Consider the following 26,298-nt stretch of genomic DNA (forward strand, 5'->3'; position numbering starts at 1 on the left):
GTTGTGAACTAAACACAAGGTGTGGTCACAGCAGTAATTGTTACAGATATCATAGCAGGAATATACTAAAGTAGGATAACTAATAATAAATAAATAAATAAGTGCTAAATAAAGTTAACACCATGAACAAAATTAGCAACACTTCGGCAAAGTAAACAGGCTTGTTTCTCAAAAAAATAATAATAATTAATTAATTAATTCACCATATACACATGGCTAGAGATCGATGTCAGGTTAAAGAGAGGATTATAATTTTTAAAATAGAAAAATGTGATTTTCCAATTAATATGATCACACAGCTCAACCAGTGAGGATTATTTTTTTGAGATAACCATGAGGATTATTAATTTCCTTGGAAGATTTTTTTTTTTTTTTTTTTTAGAATGTCCTTGGAAGAGTTTGTGGAAACCAAAAATCCCTTCATTGCCAGTTTGTTAGAGGCTAGAGTGGTGTGGTTCGGCGCACACCCCTGAGGATACACACATAGAGTAGTTTGCAAAACACAGACCTTGTGTGCTTCTTCTCTGTGTTGTAGATCATTTTATCCTAGGACGCAGAAATTCATAAGTCTCAAAGCACCATAGATTGTGTGAGGGGCGAAATCTATTTTAAGAAAATTGTGTCAAGCACAAGACTTGATCTGAATCATTCATCCTTCACGCATTTGGTATGTAAGTTTTTAATTATTTGCAGATTTCTTCTTATATATACAGTATCTTTTTATTACTTTTTCCTATCACATCTATTTGTGTTATTGCTTATATTTAGATCTGTATTTTGTTTCTTTTTGTTAATCACAAAAATAAATTGTTGAAATATATCCAACACAAATTTTATAAAAAAATTATACCACCTAAACTTTGTCAAAATTATTCAAACTTAGAATCTAATTAGCATATCTCATAGATTCTTTTTTTTTTTTTTCTTAAGAAACAAACATGCACACACAAGGGAGAGAGGAAAATGGTTCTAACACAATCGCACTCCACAACTCCACTCAAAAACCATGATAACTTTTAAGAGAGAATGTGACAAGTTATACTACACACAACACATACTCTTAAGTAATATGGGACAATTACCCATTCTTTTTTTTTGAAAAACAAATAAACAAACACACACACACACAAGAGAGATGGAAAATGGTTCTAACATAAAGACACACCACAACTCCAATTCCACTCAAAAGTCATGGTAACTTTTAAGGAAGAATGGGACAAGTTATACTCATATAACACACTCTCTTAAGCAATGTGGGAAAATTAGTCTTTCTTATTAAAATTAAATAAACAGACTAGATTAAATAAGCAAGATCTATAACTAAGATTTAAGTGGGTATCATAAAAAAAAAAAAAAAATATATATATATATATATATAGAAAGAGAGAGATACAGTAAAATGACCCCTAATTAGCATATCTTTAAGTAGCCGACCTCATTTTTCAATTTGAGTGGGAAGCACTCACCCCACTCATTTGGATGTATACATCAAAAGGAACTTTCTCATTTTTAAGTTATATAATAAATATATTAGTAGTTAAACCCATACAACGTGCAGGTAAAGTTATCGGAATCATTATATTTGAGTTGGAGTAGTTAACATTGTTTAGCTCACTTTTTATGTTATATAATAAATTTTTTTTTTTTTTTTGGATGAATTATGTTATATAATAAATATATTAGAGTAAAAGTTACTTTTTCAAAAGTAGTTTTCACCTAACTCCCTATACATTTTTTCTCTATTCGACCTCTTCTTATGATACGATCTAAAAAGGGGTCATGGACTCCTTATTAGTTTAGGATCCCTATTCTACGTTCAATTATTTATTGAGTCACGTTACACATTCATTGTTGGTCTGGCCGCTGGTCTAGCGATCCCTCTCAGCCGCCGCCTAGAGTGCTTCATATATATATATATATATATATACATATATATATATATATGAGAAGTTGACCGTTGCCTGCAGAACCTAGTACCAGCTTTTTCTACAGTCAGTCCAAATTAATTATAATAATAATAATTAATTAATAAAAAACACCGAGCTAAATCAAAGGTTCTGACAAAGATATTGTTTGTAATTGTGGTATGGGGGTGGGATTGTTACAAATATGATACTTACACAGTAATTTGAGTCGGTGGAATGTTAGATCGTTTCCAGCTGTTTAGGAATATTTCCATCCAATTTCCAAGAGTAAAAGTTCATTTCGCTTATTCTTTCTAAAGTAGTTTCCACCAAATTCTGTGTCCATTTTTTTTTTCTACTATTCTATTTAAATATTGAAAAAGTTAATTGATGTTAATAGTTTTTAGACCCCTTAAACAATTGATTAAACTTAGGTAATTTGTCAAGTTGTTACTTAGTCCAATTAAACAAGTCTAGGTTATCACAATAATAAAAATCAAATTATGCAAAGCAGCGGAAAATAAATAACACAAGATATGATCACCCAAGAAACCAAACCGGTAAAAATCTGGGAGGATTTGACCTAACTATCCTCAAGGTAAACTTGAATCCACTATCTTGAAAGAATCGAAGTTCATACAATAAGACTTACAAGCCCCACGCTCAACTTCTTATTGCTACCAACCAGTAGAACTTACTGACATGACCACGTGCAAGCTCCGAATCCACGGACTCCTTCTTTCTTGGATTCACCACCAGATACAAGCACACCCGCTTGTGTTTTCTTTAATCTTCAATGGCAGCAACTGAATTGATTATCAAGGCATAGATAAATCTTCTCCTTGAAAACCCTAAGTTTGTGTAAAGGAAAGCTCCTCTAGATCTCACAAGATATTTACACAAACCGCAAATATGAGCCACACTAAAACGTGGTTAGGGTTTGCCTTTTATACTTAGGACAAATAAGAAATCCTAAAAACGTTTTAAAACACTTAGGGCTGAGTTGGACGAATCTGCAGAAAAACATTCTGCCCAAGCTTCGATCGATCGAGCTTGTCTTTCGATCGATCGAGCCAGGCCGAAAGGCACAATCCTTTCCTGCTTTAACTCGATTCCAACTTTACATAGATGCACAACTTTGAGCTAGACTTAAACACTTCTAAACACATTGTTTTGATCATGGTTTGCCAACAATACAAATTAGAGTTCTAAATACATAAAATCCTAAAACTTTAGAACCTAACAGATGTCTTAAAGGTATTAATTTATAAAATATTTTTAAACAAATTTTATAAGAAATTAATTACTTCTTATATTTCGCTATAAAAGTGGTATCAAAAATTTCTTAAAATAGTCAATTAATAAATGTCTTAAAAGCACCCATTGTGAGAGCCTTTTTGTATTGATAGGCCTTAACCCCTTCTGCTACACATTGACTAGTTAATTTGGAGTAAGAAAGTTGGGACTGACCTTACTAGGACTGGGTTTCAAGCCAGCTTGTGCACAAGCTAAGCTTATCCAATGTAGACACGTCTTGATATGAGCATTGTGAGCTAAACACAAGGTGTGGTCACAGCAGTAATTGTTACAGATATCACAGCAGGAATACACTAAAGTAGGATAACTAATAATAAAAAAATAAATAAGTAAAAAAGTGTTAAATAAAGTTAACACCATGAACAAAATTAGCAGCACTTCGGCAAAGTAAACAGGCTTGTTTCTCAAAAAAAAAAAAATAATTAATTAATTCACCATACACGCATGGCTAGAGATCGATGTCAGGTTAAAGAGAGGATTATAATTTTTAAAATAGAAAAATGTGATTTTCCAATTAATATGATCACACAGCTCAACCAGTGAGGATTATTTTTTTTGAGATAACCAGTGAGGATTATTAATTTCCTTGGAAGATTTTTTTTTTTTTTTTTTTTTTTTTTTTTTTTTTTTTTTTTTTTTTTGAGAATGCCCTTGGAAGAGTTTGTGGAAACCAAAAATCCCTTCATTGCCAGTTTGTTAGAGGCTAGAGTGGTGTGGTTCGGCGCACACCCCTGAGGATACACACCATGTTGCTACCCAATTGTTGAGAGATCTTTGGGCTTGAAATAAAAAAAAAACTAGTCAAGCAAATACAAAGACCCGCAAATGGATGTGAAGTCCCAAAAAAGGGTGCAAAAAGCTATAAATGAAAAGGCCCATATAAGAGGCTACAATAGAGCCGAAAGGAACTCATGAATGGGTGTAAAGGTCCATAAAGTGCTTAATTTCCAAAAGCATTAGCCACAGGGTGGAAACATCAAACATGTACAATTTTGCCGAAAAGGGATGCAAATTACAAAATACCTATCCTATTTTTAACCGGACTTATTTGGGACCTTAATTTAAGCTTAATGAAAAAATATCTACCTCTAAATTCTTCAGAAATAATTTCTTTCAATCGACACACAAGCCAAGACGCGCATATATATATATATATATATATATATATGAGTTTAAGGCATCCTCTGAAGCCTCTATTGCTAAAGATGATAATCCATATTATTCCGATAACTTTTTGGGCATGACTCAGCTGCAACTCCATCTTTAATTGAAGACTGATTTCCTATTTCAACTCCATAATTGCAAAAGATGATACTATCGGCACATATCGACAAAATTGCTAAAGCCACTTCTTATATCACTAATGTCGGCACATTCCAACAAAGCTGTTGAAAACCTGCTGTGAATAGAAAAAAAAAGTTAAATTTACTATTAACAACTCACTATTCACTATTCTATTAGTGTCTAATTTTGCCTATAAAAAGGCTGCTTCCCTTCTATTGTAATTAGAACTCAATTTTCCAAGCTTTTATATTCTCCCTAGATTTCCCTTACCTTCCCAGTTTTTAATCTTGTAAACTTAGTCCTTTCCTACTTGGAAAACCTTGCCTCTACTTATATTTGCTGTAAGTGTTTATTTAAATAACTTATGATGTCCTACTATGTCTAATTATAGATGGTATCAAGATGTTTTCATCTCTAAAGTTATGCTTCGCAATGATAATCTAAAATCCTATTAGAAAGAAAAGTTCATTGATGGTCTGCCTCATCTTTTTGCTCATAAGGTATAAAGAATAATTAACGAGTACAACTGGTATAATTAATTATGAAATATTGATGACGTCCTTTTCAACTCAGTCTATTGATGAACATTGAAAGCATTTGTATTTGTTTCTTGATTTTATTAAACATAATGGTCTCGTTGTTTCTGGTAAGATAATCAAGCTATTTCAAACAAAAATTTGTTTCCTCGGTAATGAGAAGTACAAATCCGTCCTAGTGATAGAGCCATCCCATTCACTGATAAATTTTCTGATTATATCACAAATAAAACACAAATATATATATAGACACACATCCACAATCAATTGCTGTTGGTAGTATACCACTACAATCAATGTTTTTCCCTAATGAAAATTAGACGATATTCATACATCTAATTCTACTCTAAAGTCTTAAAACAAATAAAATATAAAATTGAAAGTCATTGATGATGAAAATGATAAGAGAATCAACAAAGCTATGCGATCTCCTGAACAAGTGACATTAACTTACCCACAAACTCAAATCCCATGATGAAAGAGGAAGTGCAGTTTTGGACAAAGTAGCAACCTTAGGAGTTTGAAAAATAATCAAAGTCTTTCCGAGCGATGCTTCACTGCCACGGCCGAGTGATGCATCATCAAGTGACGCAGTATAATCAAAAATAGATTCAAGAGGAAGGTTTACTCGGTACGACAAAAATAACGAAGGATGATGCATCGTGTGCGAGATAAAATTGCACATAAATAGTAATATAGAGAAATATCTAATTGCAGCTTTTGCACTTCAATTTTTTATTATAAGCTTTCTTTGTTTACTCAATCCTCCAAACTATGATATCGGCAAAAATTACGGCTGCAATTTTACTATCCCACCAAATGGGAATTTTCGGTATAGAGAGAAAGAGAGAGACTAGCAAGTTTCATTTTCTGAACATCACCTACTAAAGTTAGTATACACATATTTGTACATCATTGAAAAAAATAACAAGAAAACAAATAATATGGACACATCAAGCAGAACCAAAAACAAATAATGCTACAACATTGTCAAAGCTCTGAGAGAATGGCAGGGATGTAATGAGATAACTCTGCAGTGAGGGACTGAAATCCATTCACAAGCTGTGTGTGGAATTCCTGGTCTTCTTCTCCGATCAATCTGAAGTGTACCCGAATGGCCCGCTTGCAAACAGCCATGAATTCAAGGAGTGCAGCAATGAGTTGCTGCAATTCCTGTGAACGCAGCCTCGTTGCAGGCTCACCAGACAGGAAGGCCGTACACACACTTAGGACTCCACTGTTCACCTGCAAATGTAGTTGGCCAAGAGCAATTAGAAAATAATAAGCAACGCTATAAGTTTGATTACAGCGCATTTTCAAAAAGAACGGGCACAAGGTAATTCTAATTACTCAGAATCTGGAAGTCAGCAATATATATTGTTAAAACTGACAATACAGAAAACAGAAATTAAAAAACCGAACTTAACAACTTACTTGAACAGCAACACTGCCTTGAAGAATTCTCTGTAGACTCTGGAGACGAGGGAGTTGATCGCCTTCAGAGCTTCGAGGCTCTTCAAGCTCATTTCGTAGTGCAGCTGTCCGAGTTTCAATCATTCCAATTGCATTTTCTACTGGGGAGAACTCAAGAGATTCAGATTTAATTACCAAGAGCCTATTCACAAGGGCAGGGAAGGAGCCCTCAGTCTGAAGCACACTTCGCCTCTTCCATTGGTCTTCCAATCCACCCTGGGTCTTGCCATTTTTCGTAAATGGGGTATCAAACAAAAAGCGGTCAAACACACGTGCACGGACACTTCCAGTGGAAAGTGAAAAGATCCTTTCCCTTCTACTTCCCAAATCTTCATCCTCCATTACTGCATCAACAGCAGTTATCTGCAGGTAGCAAACTCCAGGCTGTAATTCGTCTGCCTTCACTTGTCTCGAATCTGGAATAATGTGTAAAGTGTGATTGCCGTCCATCCTAGACTCATATATATGACTAAGTTTCTCCATTATGTCACCTAGCCGAACGTCACGGGGCTCCCGGTATACATACTCCTTTCTATCAAGCTTCCCAAATCTATCACCATAGAATCCCACCCGATAGTATGTGGCATCAGTGAATGGAATTGGGCTTGATTCCTGCTCAAGAATTGATTCATAGATAGTAGTGAGTAATGTGTGACATTTAGCCAGCTGCCCATATGCCCTCCTGCTTTTATAAACTGGAATTACAAGCTCAAGAATGCTGGCACAGAAGTGATAGAGCTCAGCTTGAGAGAAAAGCTTATTAGCAAGCTGAAGGTACTTCACTGCAGAGTCAACTGTGAGCTTTGAAGCACCATATCCCTCTACCTCAGCAGCAGAAGCCTCTGATGTGATCTCATTACTCACCATTGGGCAAATTTTACGAAGAGCAGTTACATGATCCTTGCTCCAAACACCATCATTTCGAGCCACAAGGGCCTGCAATAAATTTAATTAGACATATGAGCAAAAGGCAGTTAATATTTAAGCAACAGTAAGCAAATCACGAAGTTACTTTTACAGCTCTGCACTGTACAAGGTGAGAACATGGGGAAATAGTTAGGCAGATTTTCTAAGGTCAACTTTCCATATAAGGACTGAGGGTGGTTGAACCACAAGACCCAATAACAGTTTACTACCTGCATCACAACACCAGCAACAGCCACAGCACACTGGGCAGCTTCAGCCCAAGACTGCATTTCCTGATGTGCATCACATAAATGTAGCAACCACATTATGTGAAGATCTGGGACGGGTGCAAATGCCATTGCAAGTTTGTAGAAACTTTCAGCAGCTGCATATCTATCCATAGTCATCACAGATCCCTGTGAGAGAAGGGGGAAAATGATAGTATTATTTTTGCTAGTTCAATAGCATTTACTCATCAGGACAAGAAAGTAGGAAAGTAATGACCACATTCAAAATTGGAAAAATTCCCTCAATCCCCATTTGCGCAAATATGCGCAAACTTCCTTAAGAGTAATGGTAAAAAAGATATGTCTCTGTGTGTATGAAGCTCCTCTCTTTCTTATCAACCCAATATCCCACAGCATCCACTCCATGGCAGTTGTCAATTATAATTGAATTTGTAATAATAACTTACCTCGTGTTTCAAAAGCACTCTATCAAAAATCCACATAAATTTGACTAAACACTTTGGGTTGGCACTGCAAAGACCCTATCTTGACCTTAACCCTATTCCTAAAATCTATATCTGCCACTTGGCCAAATAGAATCCCATCCCTGTGCCAATAGGGAGTCGAGAATCAGGTCACCTCTTTAAATTGATCCCTCGCCATTCTGGCATACCTGGCACGGGCCTACTTTAAGGTGGGAAGTGCGGGGTAAGGAGTGGCGAGGGAAGGGGCTCCCTATCAGTTTATAGAAAGGATTTTTAAGAATATTTAAGTTTGTTTCAAGTACATGTAAATTGTCAAAGTTACTAGTACTTCTAGGAAATGTGTCCTTTTAAGTGTCCAATTTTACATTTGTCTATAGGTTACTTTTGACTTTGATGAAAGAAGACATAACTCTGCCAAAGCAAAAATACTTATACTATAACCTACTGATAAAATTACAAACCCAGATAAGTAATATATGGAAATAAGCAGCTTTATAAGACTTATCTCCCACCATGAATTAGAAGCAATGTTAAATGTCCACACAAGATGTGCCAGTTACAATGAAAGCAAGAATGTAAAACAGAAGTTTAAAAAAGATGTCAGTCTTGTCTTGGGATGTGAGGTATCAACCCTTAACCCTGATTAGTGCAACATTCCCATCCTAATAGGGTCAGGGCGTAGTGTTTATTAATTGAGTAATTATTCTGACTGTTTCTCAAACTCAAAGCTGATGCAAATATTGCTAAAAACTTACCAATAGTGCATGCTCCAAGCTTCCATCAAGGGCAAGAAGAAGACTATCAGAGAGATATTTCACCTCTGACCAGGACCACCTGTTCTCTTCCGATCTTTCTGGAATTGTTACCAGAGCACTATCAGAAAGTCCACACTCCCTCAATAGGTTGGGGCTTTTAGCTTCATCTGACATTTCCTCCAAAGACTTTCTAAGCCGTCGTGCCTCACCACTTTCCTCTAGCGTTCCGTCAGGCTTCATCTGAGTCACTTGCACATCAGACATCAGCTCCGATAATGTGATAATCAGCATGACCCTTAACCTTGCTGTCTGCATGAAGCAATAGAACGAACTCTGCAAAACATATAAATAAAATAATGTAAGTTAAGAACAAAAGCAGCAATCTATGAACTTCAAATGTCATACCTTCACAAGTATCTGGAGCCCAATAACAGCCCTTTTCCTGACGCTTTCATTTCGGAAAACTGCAAGTCGAAGTAGATGGAAAGTCACTTGCTTTAAGAAACGATCATTTTCCCTTGCCATTAGAGTTCCTCCATGAAGATCAAAGACATTGTTGAAGACAGGAAACAAAGCTTTCCAGAAAGACAGAGGTTGATTTCGGGAAAAGAAGCTCATTAATATGGCTGTGATACAATCAAGTTTTCCATAGTCAGTAGAGATGCTATGGGAGGCAGCCATCATGGAAAATTTCTCTGTTATTTCCAAAACCTGGAGATTGACAGAAGCACTCAAGTTTTCTTCCCAAAGCTCCTGAAGTGAATGTGAAATTATCAGTGGCCTAAAATAGCTACAATAAATGTAAAACAAAAATAATAGTCATTTCTTGGAGTAAATGGTGCTGTTGCAGCAATCAAACAAGCAATCTATTTTTCTATCCAAAACTGTACCAATTTTTGTCTCAATATCGGGTGCAAAGATTCTCGAAGTGCTTGTGCAGAAGCTCCAATCCTAGAAGACTGTGCCTGAGCCAGAGCTTCTCTCAAGGAATATGGCTGACTAGGGGAGCTTAATTGGGAATTCACTCTCTGCCATAAATAACCATTTTCAGGTGTTCCCTGAGGCTGCATTAGAGTTTCAAGGCGTATTGAGGATACAATGAATATGTTCTATATCATAAATATAAAATAAATTGCACAAAGAATAACCAAGAAACTACTGACCAATGAAGGTAAATATTCAATGGATGTAAAGTCAACATTACAATCAATGAATGAATAACAAAAGGCAAATAATAGACAAAACACTGAAACATTGATTTTCAGAACTTCAACAGTATAATTAACTTACTCTGACTTCTTGTCTTGATGCCTCAGATAGATAATTGTTAACTGCAGGAGAAAGTCTATCAGAGTACTTGGGGGAAGCAGGCCCATCCCCAACTGGGCTGCGAGAACTACAGCCCATGAGCATGCCATCAGCAGGTTTTCTATGCTGTAAAAGTACATAATCAACAATTAGTTTTAAGGGTAATGTAATTAGAGCAGGAGCCGGAACAACAAAATGTGATACAAAATACAACTTCAATAAGGACTCATACAAAAACATATATCAACTGTGAAGGGCCCAAAAAAAAAAAAAAAAAAAGAGCTTCAAAAATATTTTGTTCATGAAAGAGACAATAAAGTACATAATTTCCAAAAGCATTAACCACAGGGTGGAAACAGTTACAATTTTACCAAAAAGGGATTCAAAATACCTGTACTATGTGGACTTCTTTGAGACCCAAAATTTAAGCTTAATGAAAAACATCAACCCTCTAACTTCTTCAAGATAAGTTTTTAAAATTGGAAAAAGTAGCAACACACAAGCCAGGAGGAATATATATATATATATATGTTTGTGTGCGTGTGTCCACACAGTCAATTGCTGTTAGTAGTCGACCACTACAATTTGTTGGAAGTAACTCTATTATCTTCAATGTTTTGCCTTAATGAAATCCGACAATATTCATACTTCTAATTTAACTTTAAAGTCTTAAAACAAATAAAATATAGACTTAAATATAAAATTAAAAATCAATGATGATGAAAATGATAAGAATATCAATGTTGCTATGCGATCACCAAAACAAGAAGTAAAATTAACTGACAGACAAACTCAAATCACATCATCAAAGAGGAAGTAAAGTTTTGAACAAAGTAGCAACCTCAAAAAGAACTAAGCATTCCTCCAAGAGTTTGAAAAATAATCTAGTCCGAGCGATGCTTTGTTGCCACGCTTTTACAAGTGATGTATCATCAAGATTGCGCACAATTTGCAAAATAACAATTAAAACTTCACGCTTTTCCACGGCATTTAGGTTGTAAAAGACAGGCATTTCATCTAGGATCTGCATAGACCACGGGATCATTAATTAACAAAATTTAATAGGAAGAATCACAATCCAAAGTTGATAACATGAATAATATAATGTAATGGAACCACCTTAATCAACCCATGACATTAAAAAATATAACCAAGCCTTAGTCCAAAATTTTGGAGTCGGCCATGGATCCTCAAAAAATTAATTAGGGTTGGCCACATGTATTCTTTTCTACCATTTTATTTCATCCAAAATTATACTCTTTGGTACCTCCCTAATTTGACAAGTAATTTTGTTACTACTTGTACTGTCATTTTTTTATTAGTACTTATAATATTGTTATTTTAAGTCTTCCTCTTATCTTTTTTTCATTCCCTCAACTTAAATCAACTTAATCGCTCTCCTCTGCACAAGACTAAACAATCTCAAGCAACTCTCCCTCATCATCAATACGGCAACCCCTATCTATAAACTCATATTTTTAAACGAATTTTCTCATTTTGAATCTTATTTTTATTTTTATTTCCACTAATCAATCTTAACATTCTCATTGCAGCCACTCATTTTATAAACATATTGTTTCTTAACCCAACCTTGGTACCAAAGGGCAGAGCTAGTCTTATAACAGTCTTAAAAAGATTTTCTTTTAACTTAATAGGTATTTACGATCACACAATAATCTTGATGCATTTAAAATATAAATTTTAATGAATTGTTGGGTGAATCAAGATATTTAGCAAACTTGGAAGTCATTGCGTGGTTACATGGGTTAATTTCTATGCCATTGTAGTAATGAGATAGAACCCTATTTTCATTTGCAGATTCCAATAAGCTTGCTGATAAAGTTCCTGTACTCACTAGTGTATTGCATCTTCAGACATCACTCTTCAAGGGAATGAAAGGGATTTCAACTGTTTTCCTTTTCCTTCGTCCTTTGACTCTAGATTCATGTGACTTGAGGTCTTAGTTATTAGGCATTTCTTGTAATTTTATTTTAAATAAAGTTTCCTAATACCTATAAAAAATATATATATAAAAAAAAAAAAAAAACATTCCAGGCTGATCTCCTCATCTTGATTCTGCAAGCATGTGCTGACACTAAGACTATTTAATTCTGTTCATAACTTATTTTGACATAATTTAACTGACTTATGCTCAGCTACAATTAAATTAGATTAGTTCTACAAAAACAACTACCCAAAATTTTTTCATTTTTGCTATAACTGCATAGTCTATGACCATAAGTTGATACACATAATTTTGCATTGGCATTATTACTTATAATTTAATATTTTTATTTGGGTGGTGAAAAGAGATTGGTTTTAAGGTGAGAAAATCTACAGCTTCGATAAAGAGCTTTGAGGTGCTTTTTATTTTCATATATGCAAATACATTTCCTATACCAAAACAGAAAGGAACCTTAATATTCCCAGCTAGTGGTACAATCAGAACCGCATAATTCACCTTAAAAACTTAGTGAATGCAAGCTGAGATTTTGAATGGGAATATATTCAATAGAAATAAAAAAGAAATGAATAAATAAACTGCTTCAAAAATTTAACAATATGCACCTGTCCAATAAGTGGAAAATATAACTGTGCAATATATAGCTTATCTTCAGGCTTTTGGTATCGAGCATCAAACTCATGCTTGCACAAGAGGACTACTAATATTCTAGCTGCCTACACACGGGAAAGCAAGTATTACAAAAAAATAATAATAAGCGCATGTTTTCCACAATAGTATACAGTACATAGCTAAAAATGAATAACAGTCACATTTATGCAAATTGTGCAGGACACAAATACATCTACCCTCTCAAACGATATATATATATATATATATATATATACACACACACACATATATATATATATATATATGTATATATATCAAATGAAATTAAGGTCAATGCAAGAAATCTAAATTAAGACTTACCTTTGCCCGCAGAGATAAATCGTCATGATCCCAAGTAAGGAAAATCTCCTGTATCAAGACAGACGAAAGGTAGTTCCTACAACATGAACATGCATTTAAGTCAAGCACACATCACAGACCACCTGAAGTAGCTGAGCCAAATAGATTGAAATCTCAAAAAGTAATGAAAATAGAGATTTTTTTAAAAAAAAAAAAAAAGAGGAAAAGAAATTGTGAAGGCATTCCATTCTTCTCAGAAGCATAAGCATGCCAACTGTAAACACTAGAGGTGATGTATCGTCAGCTATCCCATAAAATCTAACACAAATTGTAATTCAAAATGGAAGAGTCACACCTTTTGGAAATGTATTATAAAGGAACAGTATTCTGGATATTGCATGGGAATACATCTATCAGTAATGCAAGAGTCAAGTTTTTCCAACCTTCATTGTAACAATAAATGTATTTTAACAAAAAAATAAAATTAATTAATTTTCAACATCTATGATAAGGATAGCAACTCATCTGAGAAATAATTAACATGCATGTGAAATCACAACTATTGTTAATTTCTAGCTTCCGTACAAAATGCAGCATTATACTCCCTACAACATATTTTGTTAAACCTCTGTTCCTTAATAGGATGTCTGCAAACATGCCCATTTTCTGCAAAGGCGTAAACCATTTTATGGCCTTTTCTATACTACCCTTACTTTTTGAAATAAAATACAATAATACTAGATGAACTCAATAAGTCAATAAAAAGAAAATGTATAAAAACAATGAACTCAATGAGTCAAATGCCCCCGTTTTAATACTAAAATTCAATCTTGTCAAATTTTGGAGCTTATTAGCATTACAAATATGCTTATAGCCAAACAACTCTGGATGTTCTAGTATGATCAAACCAAAGGCTCTAACTAGTAGGGGCATGATGTGGTTTCCACGATTTTGGAGAAAAGCAGCAGGCATCCTTGGATGGATCAATTAAATAAGCAGAATATCATCAATTCCAAGGTCAAAGTTTGGTTTGATATTATTTTACAGAAATTATATGCTTACAGAGAACACTATACCACAAAACAATATCAAATAAGCAAGTTACACAGAAATTTGAGCTACTTTGAGATGCTAAATTCACCTAGAATTCCACTGTTATCTATATAAAAAGTGATGAAGTACCAAAGAAGTGTCACATTGATGAATTACCTATCTGAAGGGTCTCTCCCAGGCATTTCCACAAAAAGGTCATGATCACATATAATCTGCAAAAATGTAAGCTTGCAGTCATGCAGAACCATTTGGCACACCCCAGAAAACTTGTCCAGGTACAAGGAAACCTGCAACATACAGAAGAAACTGTGTAAAGAGAATATAGAAAAAGGGCAACAACAAAGTCCACCACTTTCAGGCCAATAGAGCCCTACTGCTTTAGTACGGCTGTACAAATCACATTTTGCATTCCCCTACAGCTAAGGTATGTTTCTTTATCAATGTGAATAAGTTGGTGTTGTTTGTTAACTCAAAGGTCATCGTGCTTATTGGTCTTCACCTCATCCTAGTAGCTAGCAGAGAGAAAAAAAGACAAATATACAAACAGAAAACCCAAAACAAAACAAAATAAAGAGGATTGATAAGGCATGTCTCAAACATTCAATTAAACATCCCAAAAGCTAATCATCAGCCGTATAAGCACTCTCATAAATACATTCCAGTTGCCCCTATTAAAACAATGTCTTATACAGTAGCAATTTGGAATTCAGCCACAATTTAAATACAGCAACCAAAACCACCAAGTAAAATATGGAGGAGAAATAATGCCAGCACCAGCAAAACAAAGTATTTTGCATTGCAATTCACACTGAATTGTAACAATGAGTAATACAAGGAACATATCCAGTGGTGTCATTTGACCCAAGCTACAATGTCTGTATTGCATCAACTTTTAGAACAAGACTGCTGGTGCATTCCTTAAGCATGGTAATCCATTTTATGAGAAGTTTGTGACTCTCCCTCTCCCTCTCTCTCCCATTTATTACAGAAAAGTGGATGATAAGTTGGCACTGCTTAAATTCTCCCAAAGTTACTCTTTTATCTAATTCTAATTTTCTAAATGATGAACAAAACTACTGAGTATTTTTTTTATACATCACCATGTTTATCATCAAAAAGTGTTCTCAAAGCACATTCAACATTCTTGGTCTATGGTAGATTCAAAAGGATCAATCGTAGATTCTTACAAATACATATGTGCTACATTAAAATACAGCAGAAAGCATACCAATTCAAAAACTTGGCGAGGTTCAATGATGGACAAAAGATCATAACAAAAGAAGGCCAAACTGCTATTCAAACGTTTTGCCAAGCTCAACCCCTTCTTACAGCGCTCGTGCACTTCTGTTAGAAGGCAATCATACAACTGCATTATACATCTAAAGACACCTTCTTTCAATTGCATTGGAGGGATATCTTCATCTGTACCAAAAGGAAAATAATATTATTAAAATAAAATAAAATAAAACTCACTCAAAAATTAAACCAGATTATAAGCTGATTAGAAATGTGATGCTATGATTTGATGGCAGCAACATGGAATTAAATTGTACGATCAACAAAGAATTTTAAACGAAAGCAACTATATATATAACAAAAGAAGAAATGGCATCCTAACATAATTCGGTACTACAATCTATCAAAAAAAAGTGCAGCAAATAGAATGGCAAAAATAACATTTTTTTAACACCAATCAAAGATATGTGACTCTAAGCAGCAGAAAAGGATATAAATTGTTATTAATATTTACTAAAAACACCATATGGTACCATCACTACTACATGATTCACTTGAAGTTTAGACTATAGACAACAGCCAGTAAGCAAGGATGAGCAAGTCAAACCAATTTTTAAAGGAAATATCACTCCTTTGGACATGGAAACTGCTGCCCAAAAACCAAAGAATATGCTTGTTGCCATGATAGATGAATCATTCCAATATTTATTCATGCTTTATATAATATTAATGAACTCAAATTTAACAAGCAAAATATTATTCAACATACATCTTTAGATTGAAAGCATGTCCTATCAAAGGCCACAAATTAAATTTCTTTCCTAACATGTTAAATTACATATTTTATATCTAATTTCTTGGATTTTGGACATGTATGCAACTTAGCTAGATATTATTTATGATGAAAGAGGCACAAAGAGATTTGGGAAAATCCCTTCAACCTAAAAAATCCAATTCGCCATTAAAAAATGAGGGACACATCCAATGCACAAGCTAGCTTTCACTTGGGAAGCTACACCATATATTAAGCTAGGTAACCATGCACCTAAGTAGTATTATTAAGCTTTCCAATAATTTAAGCTTGACCAATGGCCTTCTCTCCTGCCAAATAACTTCTTAGTAATTCAACATCTACTAAAAATATAAATGCAGAAACAACATGGATATTAGCAAAAGCCATCTTAGGAAATGGCATGAATAAGATTCAGGGAATTCAAAAATACCTGTGGGAAGGTTATGATAGAAAAGACGAGTCTTCTCCAATGCCATTGACTTGACAATTAGCTCAAGGAAAAACCAAGCCATAGCCAAAACATCATCATATACTGGTCCAACGCGGTAGCCTTTAGCCTGCACAATAAAGTTAATACTGTTTAAGAAATTAAAAACAAACAGATATATAAGCAGAAAACACTTTTTTTTTATAAGTAATAAGATTATATAAATCAGGAAAAGTGAGTCACCCAAGTATACAAGAAATATACTGGGGTAGACAATCAATTACAAAAATTGCATAATCTAATAAATCAACATTAGAAAATAAAGATATGTTCCTCATGGCTGTCGGCAAAATCAATTATATATTGGCACAAACAGGACAGCAAAAATCAGGATTTCGGTTTGAATTAATAGGATGACATTGAAAAACAATTATATAATTAATTTATGTAAATATATTTGGATTGACATCTTCACCAAAAATAATTTCTCTCTTTCCGCTTCTATTCTATCTATCATTTTTCAATATTAATTAAGGATTAGTGTAGAAGTTTTGTAAGTAATTGGCTTAAGTGTGATGGGAGATTGGGAACAGAATATAGAAGTTTGTTTGGCTCTGTTCACTGGAAATAGCTCTCTGTAGTAATGGTAATAAGAAGTTTGTGTCCAAATGCTGTTTTTTTCTTTTTCTTTTTTTTCTTTTTTTGAGAAGTAATTGGTAAGCTATGCATGCATCCAGTAGGTCTTTATATATATATATATATATATATATATATATATAAGTAATAAAATGCATCAAATGGATCTAAAAGCCACGACCTTACCCTCCACCCAATCTTATACATGGGGAGGAGGTATCATTTGAACTAGATTTCATTGGCTGTTTGGCTGAAATTTTAAATCTTGAGAGTTACTGGTTTTTGAGAATTTGAATCCACAATAGTAGACTTTATTGTGTTTAAGCATGCTTAGAATTTGAATTCATGTTGCACTTTCATTGCTCTATATTTAAAAATACACTTTAAATGATGAAAATAATCTTTTAAATTGTTCACTTTGTACTTTTTAAAAGTCATAAATTAATACTTTGAAAATTACGTGTAATTTTCTTATACCCTCAATGATCAAAAAATCATATTTTTGTTATATTACTCAAATATTTTGTATAAAGTTCAAATTAATAAGTGTCATATCAGTGATGTGAGAATTGAGATTTCTTTGGTAGAATGTCAAATTCTCATATTTCATGAGTACTGTAACTCTTAAGTTCGTCAAAGGAACAACCAAACTATCACAAATTCTCAGAAATTACAATTTTCCAACTTGAAATCCTACATCAAGCACATACCCTAAAAAAATTGATGAAAAACATGTTTGAGAATGTATTTTTGGTCATTTATTCTTGAAAACAAAATGGTCATAAAGTGTTTTACATTCAACAATGGGGTTCTTCACTGGGATTTACACTTTATTCAGGCCTTACAATGGGAATTGGAGTCCTTGATGACTTTCATGGATACCATTCATGGTTTTAGATTTAGGGGGATTGGGGAGGATAAGATGTGCTAGAAACCTGATAAGAAAAAGGGCTTCAAGGTTGGTTCTCTTCTGGATACAGCTGCAATCACCAGGGAGCATCCTTCCCCTTGGAAAATCATCTGGAAATCAAAAGCTCCTCCGAGAGTAGCCTTCTTTGTATGGACTATAGCTTTGGGGGTAGATTTTTTAACTATTGACAACTTAAGGGAGAGAAAGGTAAGGATTAAAAATTGCGCTATATGTGTAAATGCAATGGTGAATCTGTTGATCACCTTCTGCTCAATTGCCCTATTGCTTCAGATTTGTGGTCAATGATTTTGGTTTTATTTGGACTTTCATGGGTGATGCCAAAATCTGTAGTTGAGCTCTTAGCTTGTTGGCAAGGTCATTTTAGTTGTCATTGAAATGGTCATGTTTGGATGGTTATCCCCCATTGCTTGATGTGGTGTATTTGGAGGGAAAGAAATAGCAGGAGTTTTGAAGACATTGAAAGTTATTTTCCTAACCTTAAGTTGTTCATTTTTAGAACATTATTGGATTGGCTGACAGCCATAAGGAACTTTTCTTTATTTTCTACTGTTGATTTATTAGATTTATGCAATTTTTGTAACTGATTGTCTACCCCAGTATATTTCCTGTATACTTGGGTGACTCTTTTTTCTGATTTATATAATCTTATTACTTATAAAAATAAAAATAATAATAATTATAAAATAAAATAAAATAAACTGAAAGCAATAAAAATAGCATGTCTCCAAACTTTCTTGTCGTTGTATTTTAAAAACCAAATAGGGCCTAGCATTTCAGAGCTGTTTAATGATTTGCCGGAAGGTTTTATTTTAAACAGCAACCAATGAATGAATTTAAAAAATTTATCAGGATAAGATTGTGATCCGTATTGCATTTAAGAAACAGGCTTAGGTTTTTATGGCTGTTTGTTGATTTGATGTCAATGTTCACATGTTCAGATTTCTTTAAGATGCTCATAGACAAAGAAGAGGGAAAAACAAAGATGGTCAAAACAATAAACTGAACCATTTGATGTTAATGTTTCCATTTCCAAGCTGACAAAAACAATATACTGAAATGAATCTATTTTTCTGCAGGAGGGCTCATGGGTGTGGTCTTTGGAGAAGCATTAATGAAGGGTGGGAGAGCTTTTCTAAGCATCTGTCCTTTGAAGTGGGTGATGGTACTCGTATCCGCTTTTGGCATGATAGGTGGATTGGTGAGAATTCTTTAAAAGATCGCTATCCTGCGCTTTATGCATGTTCAGCGGTCAAGGAAGCTTGCATCTCTGAGGTTTTGTGGGCTCCAGAAGGGGGTTCTGTTAGAGTGTGGAATTTAAGGTTTTATAGAGCGTTTGAAGATTGGGAGTTGGCTGCTTCTTACTCTCTTTTTCAGCTTATCCATCCTCATATTCCTCGAGGTGATAGGAGAGATACTCTTCGCTGGGGGCTGAAAGGGGATGGGAAGTTCGACACCCGGTCTTACTACCATGAGATTCGGGGTGCCTCGAATTCTTTATTTCCTTAGAAGGGTGTTTGGAAACCAAAGATTCCTAAGCGCGTGGCTTTTTTTCTGTGGACTGCTGCCCATGGTCGGATCCTCACTTTGGATAACCTAATGCTTAAGGGTCGTCCTCTAGCTAATTGGTGTTGTATGTGTTGCTCTGATGGAGAGTCGGTAGACCACCTTCTTCTTCATTGTCCTATTATTCATTCCCTATGGGTTTTCATGCTTCAGGCTTTTGGTATTCATTGGGTTATGCCGGGTTCGGTGGCGGGTTTGTTATCTAGTTGGCATCAATGGCTTGGGAAGCATAATTCGGAAATTTGGAACTTGGTTCCAGGGTGCTTAATGTGGATTGTGTGGCTGGAGCGAAATCGTCGATCTTTTGAAGATAAAGAGAAAACGTTGGAGGAGTTAAAGATTTTATGCCAACGCAGTCTAATGGAGTGGTCTCATTGCTGGGGTTTTACTGAGTGTTCTTCCCTCTCTGAGTTTATGCCTTCCCTTAGCTTAGTTTCCTGACTTCTCTCTTGCAATTGTGTTGTGTAATGTTGTGCTGTGTTGCTGTTTTATTGCTGTTGTGTTGTGTTGTTGTTCATCATCATGAACATCTTTTACTTCTCTTTTCTTTTTTTTTTCCTCTTTATTATAAGTTTTCTAATTACCTATCAAAAAAAAAGAATCTATTTTTACTTGGTCAAAAGTGGGCACCAGGACCTATTTGCAAATGTGGTATGCTAATTACCATTGCACGTAATTTACATACTACACTTGCATGCTAAATTGTTCCCGTCAATATAACATTCTGGACATACACTCAATGGCGGTTTACAGAGAATTGTGCGTTGTCACTTTTGTTTTTTCTCGGTCCCATGCACTTCTTCTCTACATCGCACTTAATAGTTACAAGTTTTGAAGTAAATTACCTCACTAGAACTAGCATCGAAGATTAAAGTGTGAGCAGTGAGATAGAATTACCTTACTTCGGGCCAAGCTACCCCAGACAGTTGACAAACCAGGATATACTGGTGCTTGACGACCCCCAAAGTCATCAAAAGTATAATCAACATAGTTAACTAGAAAATGATTTCGTTCAGCATCATCAGCCGACTCCTGTTGCACCCTACCAAAAAAGAAAATATTACACACTATTAAATGCTAAATTGGAAATGCAATCGTAGAACTACAGGAAAAAGAGAGCAAAAGAGTGGGGGGCTGTTAGGTTTTTTTTTTTTTTTTTTTTTGATAAGCAAGAAGGCTACTTTATGCATGAAAAGCACAAAGCAAACCACAAAATTACAAAGAAAAGAAATAAATAAAGAACAGGAAAAACAAGAAAGAAAATTAATTACAAAAGAGGAAAGAACAAAGGAACGAAGGGAGAGATTCACTAGATGCAAGTCCCCAAGCCCGAGACCAATCAAACAGAGATCCGCTAAAAGAAGCACACAACTGATCTCTGGAGCTATCCAAGTTCTCAAAAGTCCGCCAATTACGCTCCTTTCAAAGACACCACAATAAACATAACGGAACTAAATTCCAAATATTAGACAAGTGCCGCACCAACCAATTCTGCCAACCAAAAAGCAAACCTGTAACTGTTCTAGGTAAGCCCCACAAAAACCCAAAAGATTGAAAAACAAAACTCCACAACTGATGAGCCTTCTCACAATGAAGCAGTAAATGATCCACAATCTCTACACAACAATGACACATAATGCACCAATCAACAAAATCGAAACCCCTAAGTCTCAAATTATCACCATAAGAATCTTATTACATGCTACAGTCCAAACAAAGAAGGAGACACGCTGAGGAGCCTTAACTTTCCAAATACCTTTCCAAGGAAAGACAATGGAAGAAGAACAGCTTGTCATAATACGTACGAATGTCAAAATCCCTATTGGTCTTCAACTTCATCTCATCCGGTCACCATTATCTTTTAAAGGAATATTGGATTCCAAGATACAATTAAAATCCTCCCAAGTATCCAACTCCCAATCATTAAGATCCCGAAGGAAACGAATATTCCAACTTCTCCTTTCCCCCTAAGTGGCAATACCATACAATCTCAGGAAAGCCAATTGAAGGGGTTGATCCCCACACCACACATCTTGCCAAGATTTCACTCTACTCCCCACCCCAACAACAAAGTGAGGGTTTTTGCTAAAATCCGCCCAGCCCATGCAAATACCTCTCCATAAACCACACCCATGAACACCCCTACCCAACTTAGAAGTCCATCCCCTCCCACTCTTCCCCAAGCTTCCTCACTACCACCCTCCTCCAAAGCCGTGTCTCCTCATTCCCAAACTGCCATAGCCATTTCCCTAGTAAGGCTTTATTGAAAGTAGCTATTTTCCTTATACATAACCCACCATTGGCAATAGGCGCACACACTTTGTCCTATCCTACCAAGTGAGTCTTATGCAAACTAGTCAAACAAAAAAATAAAGAAGAAAATTGAAGATATACACAGAAGAAGAAGAAAAAAAAAAAAAGAAGAAGGAAGAAGAATAGGTGATTGCACACAGCACTCAAAAGCCCTTCATATTTTTGTTAGCATGGAAGTATTTACATATTAAGTGTTTGCATGGATACACGAATATACATCATATTGGCAAAGACCTCAAATTTCTGTATAGGTGTGCATGGTACATAATTCTGACCATAACTGAAATACATACCGAGTTACAATATTAACCATGGCTCTGAAGGCTGCAACCTGAAAGAAAATTAAAAAGAAAATGAGATGGCAACATATAGCAAAGAACCCAAGAGAATATCGAGGTGACACTCAAGTGAAGATATCAAGGAAATTATGAAAAACGACACAAGAAAATATGAACATTAAATTCACAAGTACGAAACAGAGACAATAAAAAGCACTAGTCGAAGTTTCCTGAATACCTGTAGGGTTTCTCCACCATTGCCAATAAGATGGAGAAGCATATTCAAAATTGGGTGAAGAAACTGAAGCAAAGCTGTGGAATCAACATTCTTCAAACTATTAATGGCCTGCACAGAAATCAGTACATATTGGAGTCAAGCCATTCAATAAAGCTGGTCAACCTCTATTATATATACACTAAGAGGCCTGGACATGGACATAGGGCATGGGTATGACACTGACACTGACACTAACACTGACACAAACAGAAATTTTTGAAAAACTAAAACATGACATGGCAAAGGCATGGAATAAGTAATTGATTAACATATTTTTAGGTATATTTTAAGTTTGTTATAATTTTTTTAATATTAAGAATTAAGTTCTAATAAGAAATAAAGGAATGCATCAAATATACAGGACATGTCACAGGAATATCACAAATAAGCTCTAAAGTTACAATGCTCAATAAAAATTGATAAGTTTGAAAGGGGAAAAAATCTTGATGCTGCCATCCATTCAAACAAAGTTCTGAAAAGCTGCAGTTTCATATCAAAAATATCCTATTCACACCCAACCTTTTGTCTTTTTTCCTGTTCCCAGTAATCGTGTAAATTACTACTATGGCAAAAAACTTAGGTATTAAGTACAGTACTTAGGTGTTGTACCTCCAGTTTACCATTGAAAACACATGTGGCACACACAAGAGTACAGTACATTAGGTGGGGTACCTCCGGTTACCATTGAAAACATGCCACATGTTGCACACACAAGGCATGCTTACAGCTTGCAACCAACTTTACTTTTCCATATAATGTTCTCTCTCTTCCTTGGTCATGATGAAAAAACAAAATCCCCATTTTGTTCCTCTGTTACTATCAAACCTCAATCTCACTCCCACTGGAAATACCACTGAATCTAATTTCAAAATTGATCCCAGCACCAGCTCTAAGGGCTCATTACAGTAGACGGCATTGCCATCCAAAGCCTTCACAGCTTTTGCAGCATCATCATGCATAATGATGGCAGACTCTTTACTACTGTTCAAAACGAGAAACAGACTGTCAATGAGTTTGGATAAGCACTGATCTAACTGTTTTGAGCGCCGATGAGTGCAGATCGAGAGAGAGATTACATTGAGGGTAAAACAAGCTGTAGACTAGACAAATTTTTTAAAAAGAAATTGCTAGATGCACAACAGACATGCAGGCAGCCGTGTCCCCAACATGTCCAACAGAAACATACCTGGGTTGTTGCCATGTAGGAGCTTCCTCGTTTCTACACAGTATTTGTATATCTGTTTCTATACTATAGAAGTTGGGTAGCCTGTCACACAATGGCACAACCACCCATGCCAGACCCAAGCTGCTGATATCATATACTACATCTAAGTGATTCAGACTTGGGTCCCAACCATTAATCATGCTCTGATGATTCCTGTCTCCTTTAAACTCAAGGACACATAGCTATCAAAAAATAACTCAAGGACACAGATGCATGGCCCTATAGAACAGATCATGTAAGGCTTAAGTCTCTAGATAGCAACAGTATTTGTGAATGTATCCTAGCCCAGAGGCAGGATCAGCAAGGTCTATCCATTGCGAGCTTCGATGCTGCCCATTAGGTTTTTCACAGACATTTTGGGACCTGCTTGAGAACTGAACAGTCCAAACTAGACCTTCACTGCATCTTTTCAGCAATAGGGTCAGCATCAGGCAGGCAGCTGTATTTTGAATCCCATCCCAATAAAACCATAAACTGATTTAGTAGAGTACTAGCCTAGACTTACGAAGACACACATCCAGGTAGTTTTCTACCTCATTTGGTTTTAACATTAATTGGAGAAGCAGGAAAAAAAAAAAAAAAAAAAAAACAATAAGGGTAACATATGGCACAAAAGTAGTACACGACTCTTCAAGATGTATTTATGTTGTTGGGAAAAGGAATTTCCTTCGGGAACAAAGAGGTATAAGAAATACATAAGAAAATAAATAGATAATAAAGTTTAAAAAAGGGGGGAGTCTTTGAAAAAGAATGAAACTTTTTTTTTTTTTTGGTAGGTAATCAGAAAACTATTATTAATGAAAAAATTAGGAAAAGTACAAGTTGTTCATGATGATGAACAACGGGAAAAAAAGAACAAACAGCACAACAAAAGAAGCAATCAGGAAACTAAGCTAAGGGAAGACATAAACTCAGAGAGAGAAGAACAATCAGTAAAACCCCAACAACGAGCCTAAATTACTGAAAAGATTAAATCATAAATTCAAACAATACCTCCAGAAGTTCAGAACCCCAAGGTGGGCTTGTTCGCAGCGTGTGTCTGTCATATTCAAGAAAAAAGTCTCTAATGCGCTCATTGATGGGGTATAAAGATGAACAAAGTTTTAAACGCAGTTTAAAGACATTTTTTCCATCTTCCAAATAATCCAGCCTCTCCTAAAAAAAATGAAGAAAAAAGGCAATGTCAGGTCAGAAAACCAAATATCTAAATGCTGAATCACTGTGGAGTTATAAGTTCAAGATAATAATTATTTTTTTTGATATGTAAGAAGAAAATATTATTAATAAGGGAAAAGCATGAAAATACAAAGGGTTCATGGTAGTGAACAAAAAGACACAAGCAGCCACTAAGAAAAACTAATAGACGAAAGGAATTCATAGGGATAAAACAATCCGAAAGACCCCAACACCGAGACCAATCAAAGAGGGTCCGTTGGCACAAATCTAATAACTGAACCACAGTTTTCCCCTTATCCTCAAAAGAACGCCGATTCCGTTCAATCCAAATAGTCCACATTAAACAACCTGGAACCAAATTCCAAATATCAAAGCTATGCTTCCCAAGCCAATGGTACCAACAAAATAATAAGTCCACTATTGAACTTGGCATGACCCAATCAATCCCAAACAACTAAAGCATATAAGTCCACAAAGAATGAGCTATCGGACAAAAAAGTAACAAGTGATCCACAGATTCCTCATTACAACAGCACATACAACAACGATTCGCCAAAGGGCGACCACGAAGCATAAGGTTATCCAAGGTTAGAATCTGACCATGAGCTGTTGTCCACATAAAAAATGCCACCCTTTTAGGAACCTTGACTTTCCAAATGCCCTTCCAAGGGAAAGTGGAAGGAGCTGCATTTCGAATCTTATGATAAAAAGACCGAATGTCAAACTTCCCACTTCCATTAAGACCCCAACGAAGTCTGTCACCCCCATCATCCCTAGGAATCCGGGTTTGGATGAAATGAAGTAGGGAATAAGAAGCCGCTAACTCCCAATCATTGAAATCCCTAAAAATGCTTAAACTCCACACTCTGTCGTTATCACCCACTGAAGGGCTTAACACTTCGAAAACATAAGCTTCTTTATTGGCAGAACACAAAAATAACTGGAGACAAAGAATTTTAAAAGAGACATCCCCAGTCCATTTGTCATGCCAAAAAAGAATACGAGAACCATTCCCCACTACAAAAGACAAATGCTTAGCAAAACTTTCCCACCCTTCACTAATACTCCGCCATAAACCACAACCATGAGCCCTTCTGCAAACTCTAGAGCACCAACCCTCTTTCCCCTCCCCATATTTCATGACTATGACCCTCCGCCATAGATGAGTGATTTCATGGCCATACCTCCAAAGCCATTTCCCTAATAAGGCTTGATTAAAAAACGTCAAATTCCGAATTCCCAAACCACCCAACTCGCGTGGTAAACAAACATTTTCCCAAG

The 26,298-nt window shown here is 35.4% G+C and overlaps 1 protein-coding gene across 3 annotated transcripts in view; it reads right to left on the reverse strand.

Moving 5' to 3' along the window:
* Window positions 1-5,885: 5,885 nt before the first annotated feature.
* The window catches only part of LOC126720536 (guanine nucleotide exchange factor SPIKE 1), a 31,650-nt gene continuing 11,237 nt past the window's right edge, over window positions 5,886-26,298 (reverse strand). For 2 of the 3 annotated variants that reach the window (XM_050423043.1, XM_050423042.1), the window contains exons 14-30: window positions 24,835-24,996; window positions 22,578-22,685; window positions 22,355-22,392; window positions 20,646-20,790; window positions 16,622-16,748; window positions 15,391-15,584; window positions 14,319-14,449; window positions 13,131-13,206; window positions 12,764-12,874; window positions 11,037-11,219; window positions 10,178-10,321; window positions 9,778-9,951; window positions 9,293-9,640; window positions 8,888-9,220; window positions 7,651-7,836; window positions 6,476-7,450; window positions 5,886-6,286 (exon numbers count right to left, since the gene is read on the reverse strand). In XM_050423043.1, coding sequence (XP_050279000.1) covers window positions 6,032-6,286; window positions 6,476-7,450; window positions 7,651-7,836; window positions 8,888-9,220; window positions 9,293-9,640; window positions 9,778-9,951; window positions 10,178-10,321; window positions 11,037-11,219; window positions 12,764-12,874; window positions 13,131-13,206; window positions 14,319-14,449; window positions 15,391-15,584; window positions 16,622-16,748; window positions 20,646-20,790; window positions 22,355-22,392; window positions 22,578-22,685; window positions 24,835-24,996 — 3,690 coding nt within the window. In that variant the 3' untranslated portion in view covers window positions 5,886-6,031. The remainder of the gene's footprint in view (window positions 6,287-6,475; window positions 7,451-7,650; window positions 7,837-8,887; window positions 9,221-9,292; window positions 9,641-9,777; window positions 9,952-10,177; window positions 10,322-11,036; window positions 11,220-12,763; window positions 12,875-13,130; window positions 13,207-14,318; window positions 14,450-15,390; window positions 15,585-16,621; window positions 16,749-20,645; window positions 20,791-22,354; window positions 22,393-22,577; window positions 22,686-24,834; window positions 24,997-26,298) is intronic. The other variant, XM_050423044.1, reaches the window with a different exon arrangement.

Source organism: Quercus robur, chromosome 4 (genome assembly GCF_932294415.1).
Source record: "Quercus robur chromosome 4, dhQueRobu3.1, whole genome shotgun sequence".
NCBI classification, from domain to species: domain Eukaryota; kingdom Viridiplantae; phylum Streptophyta; class Magnoliopsida; order Fagales; family Fagaceae; genus Quercus; species Quercus robur.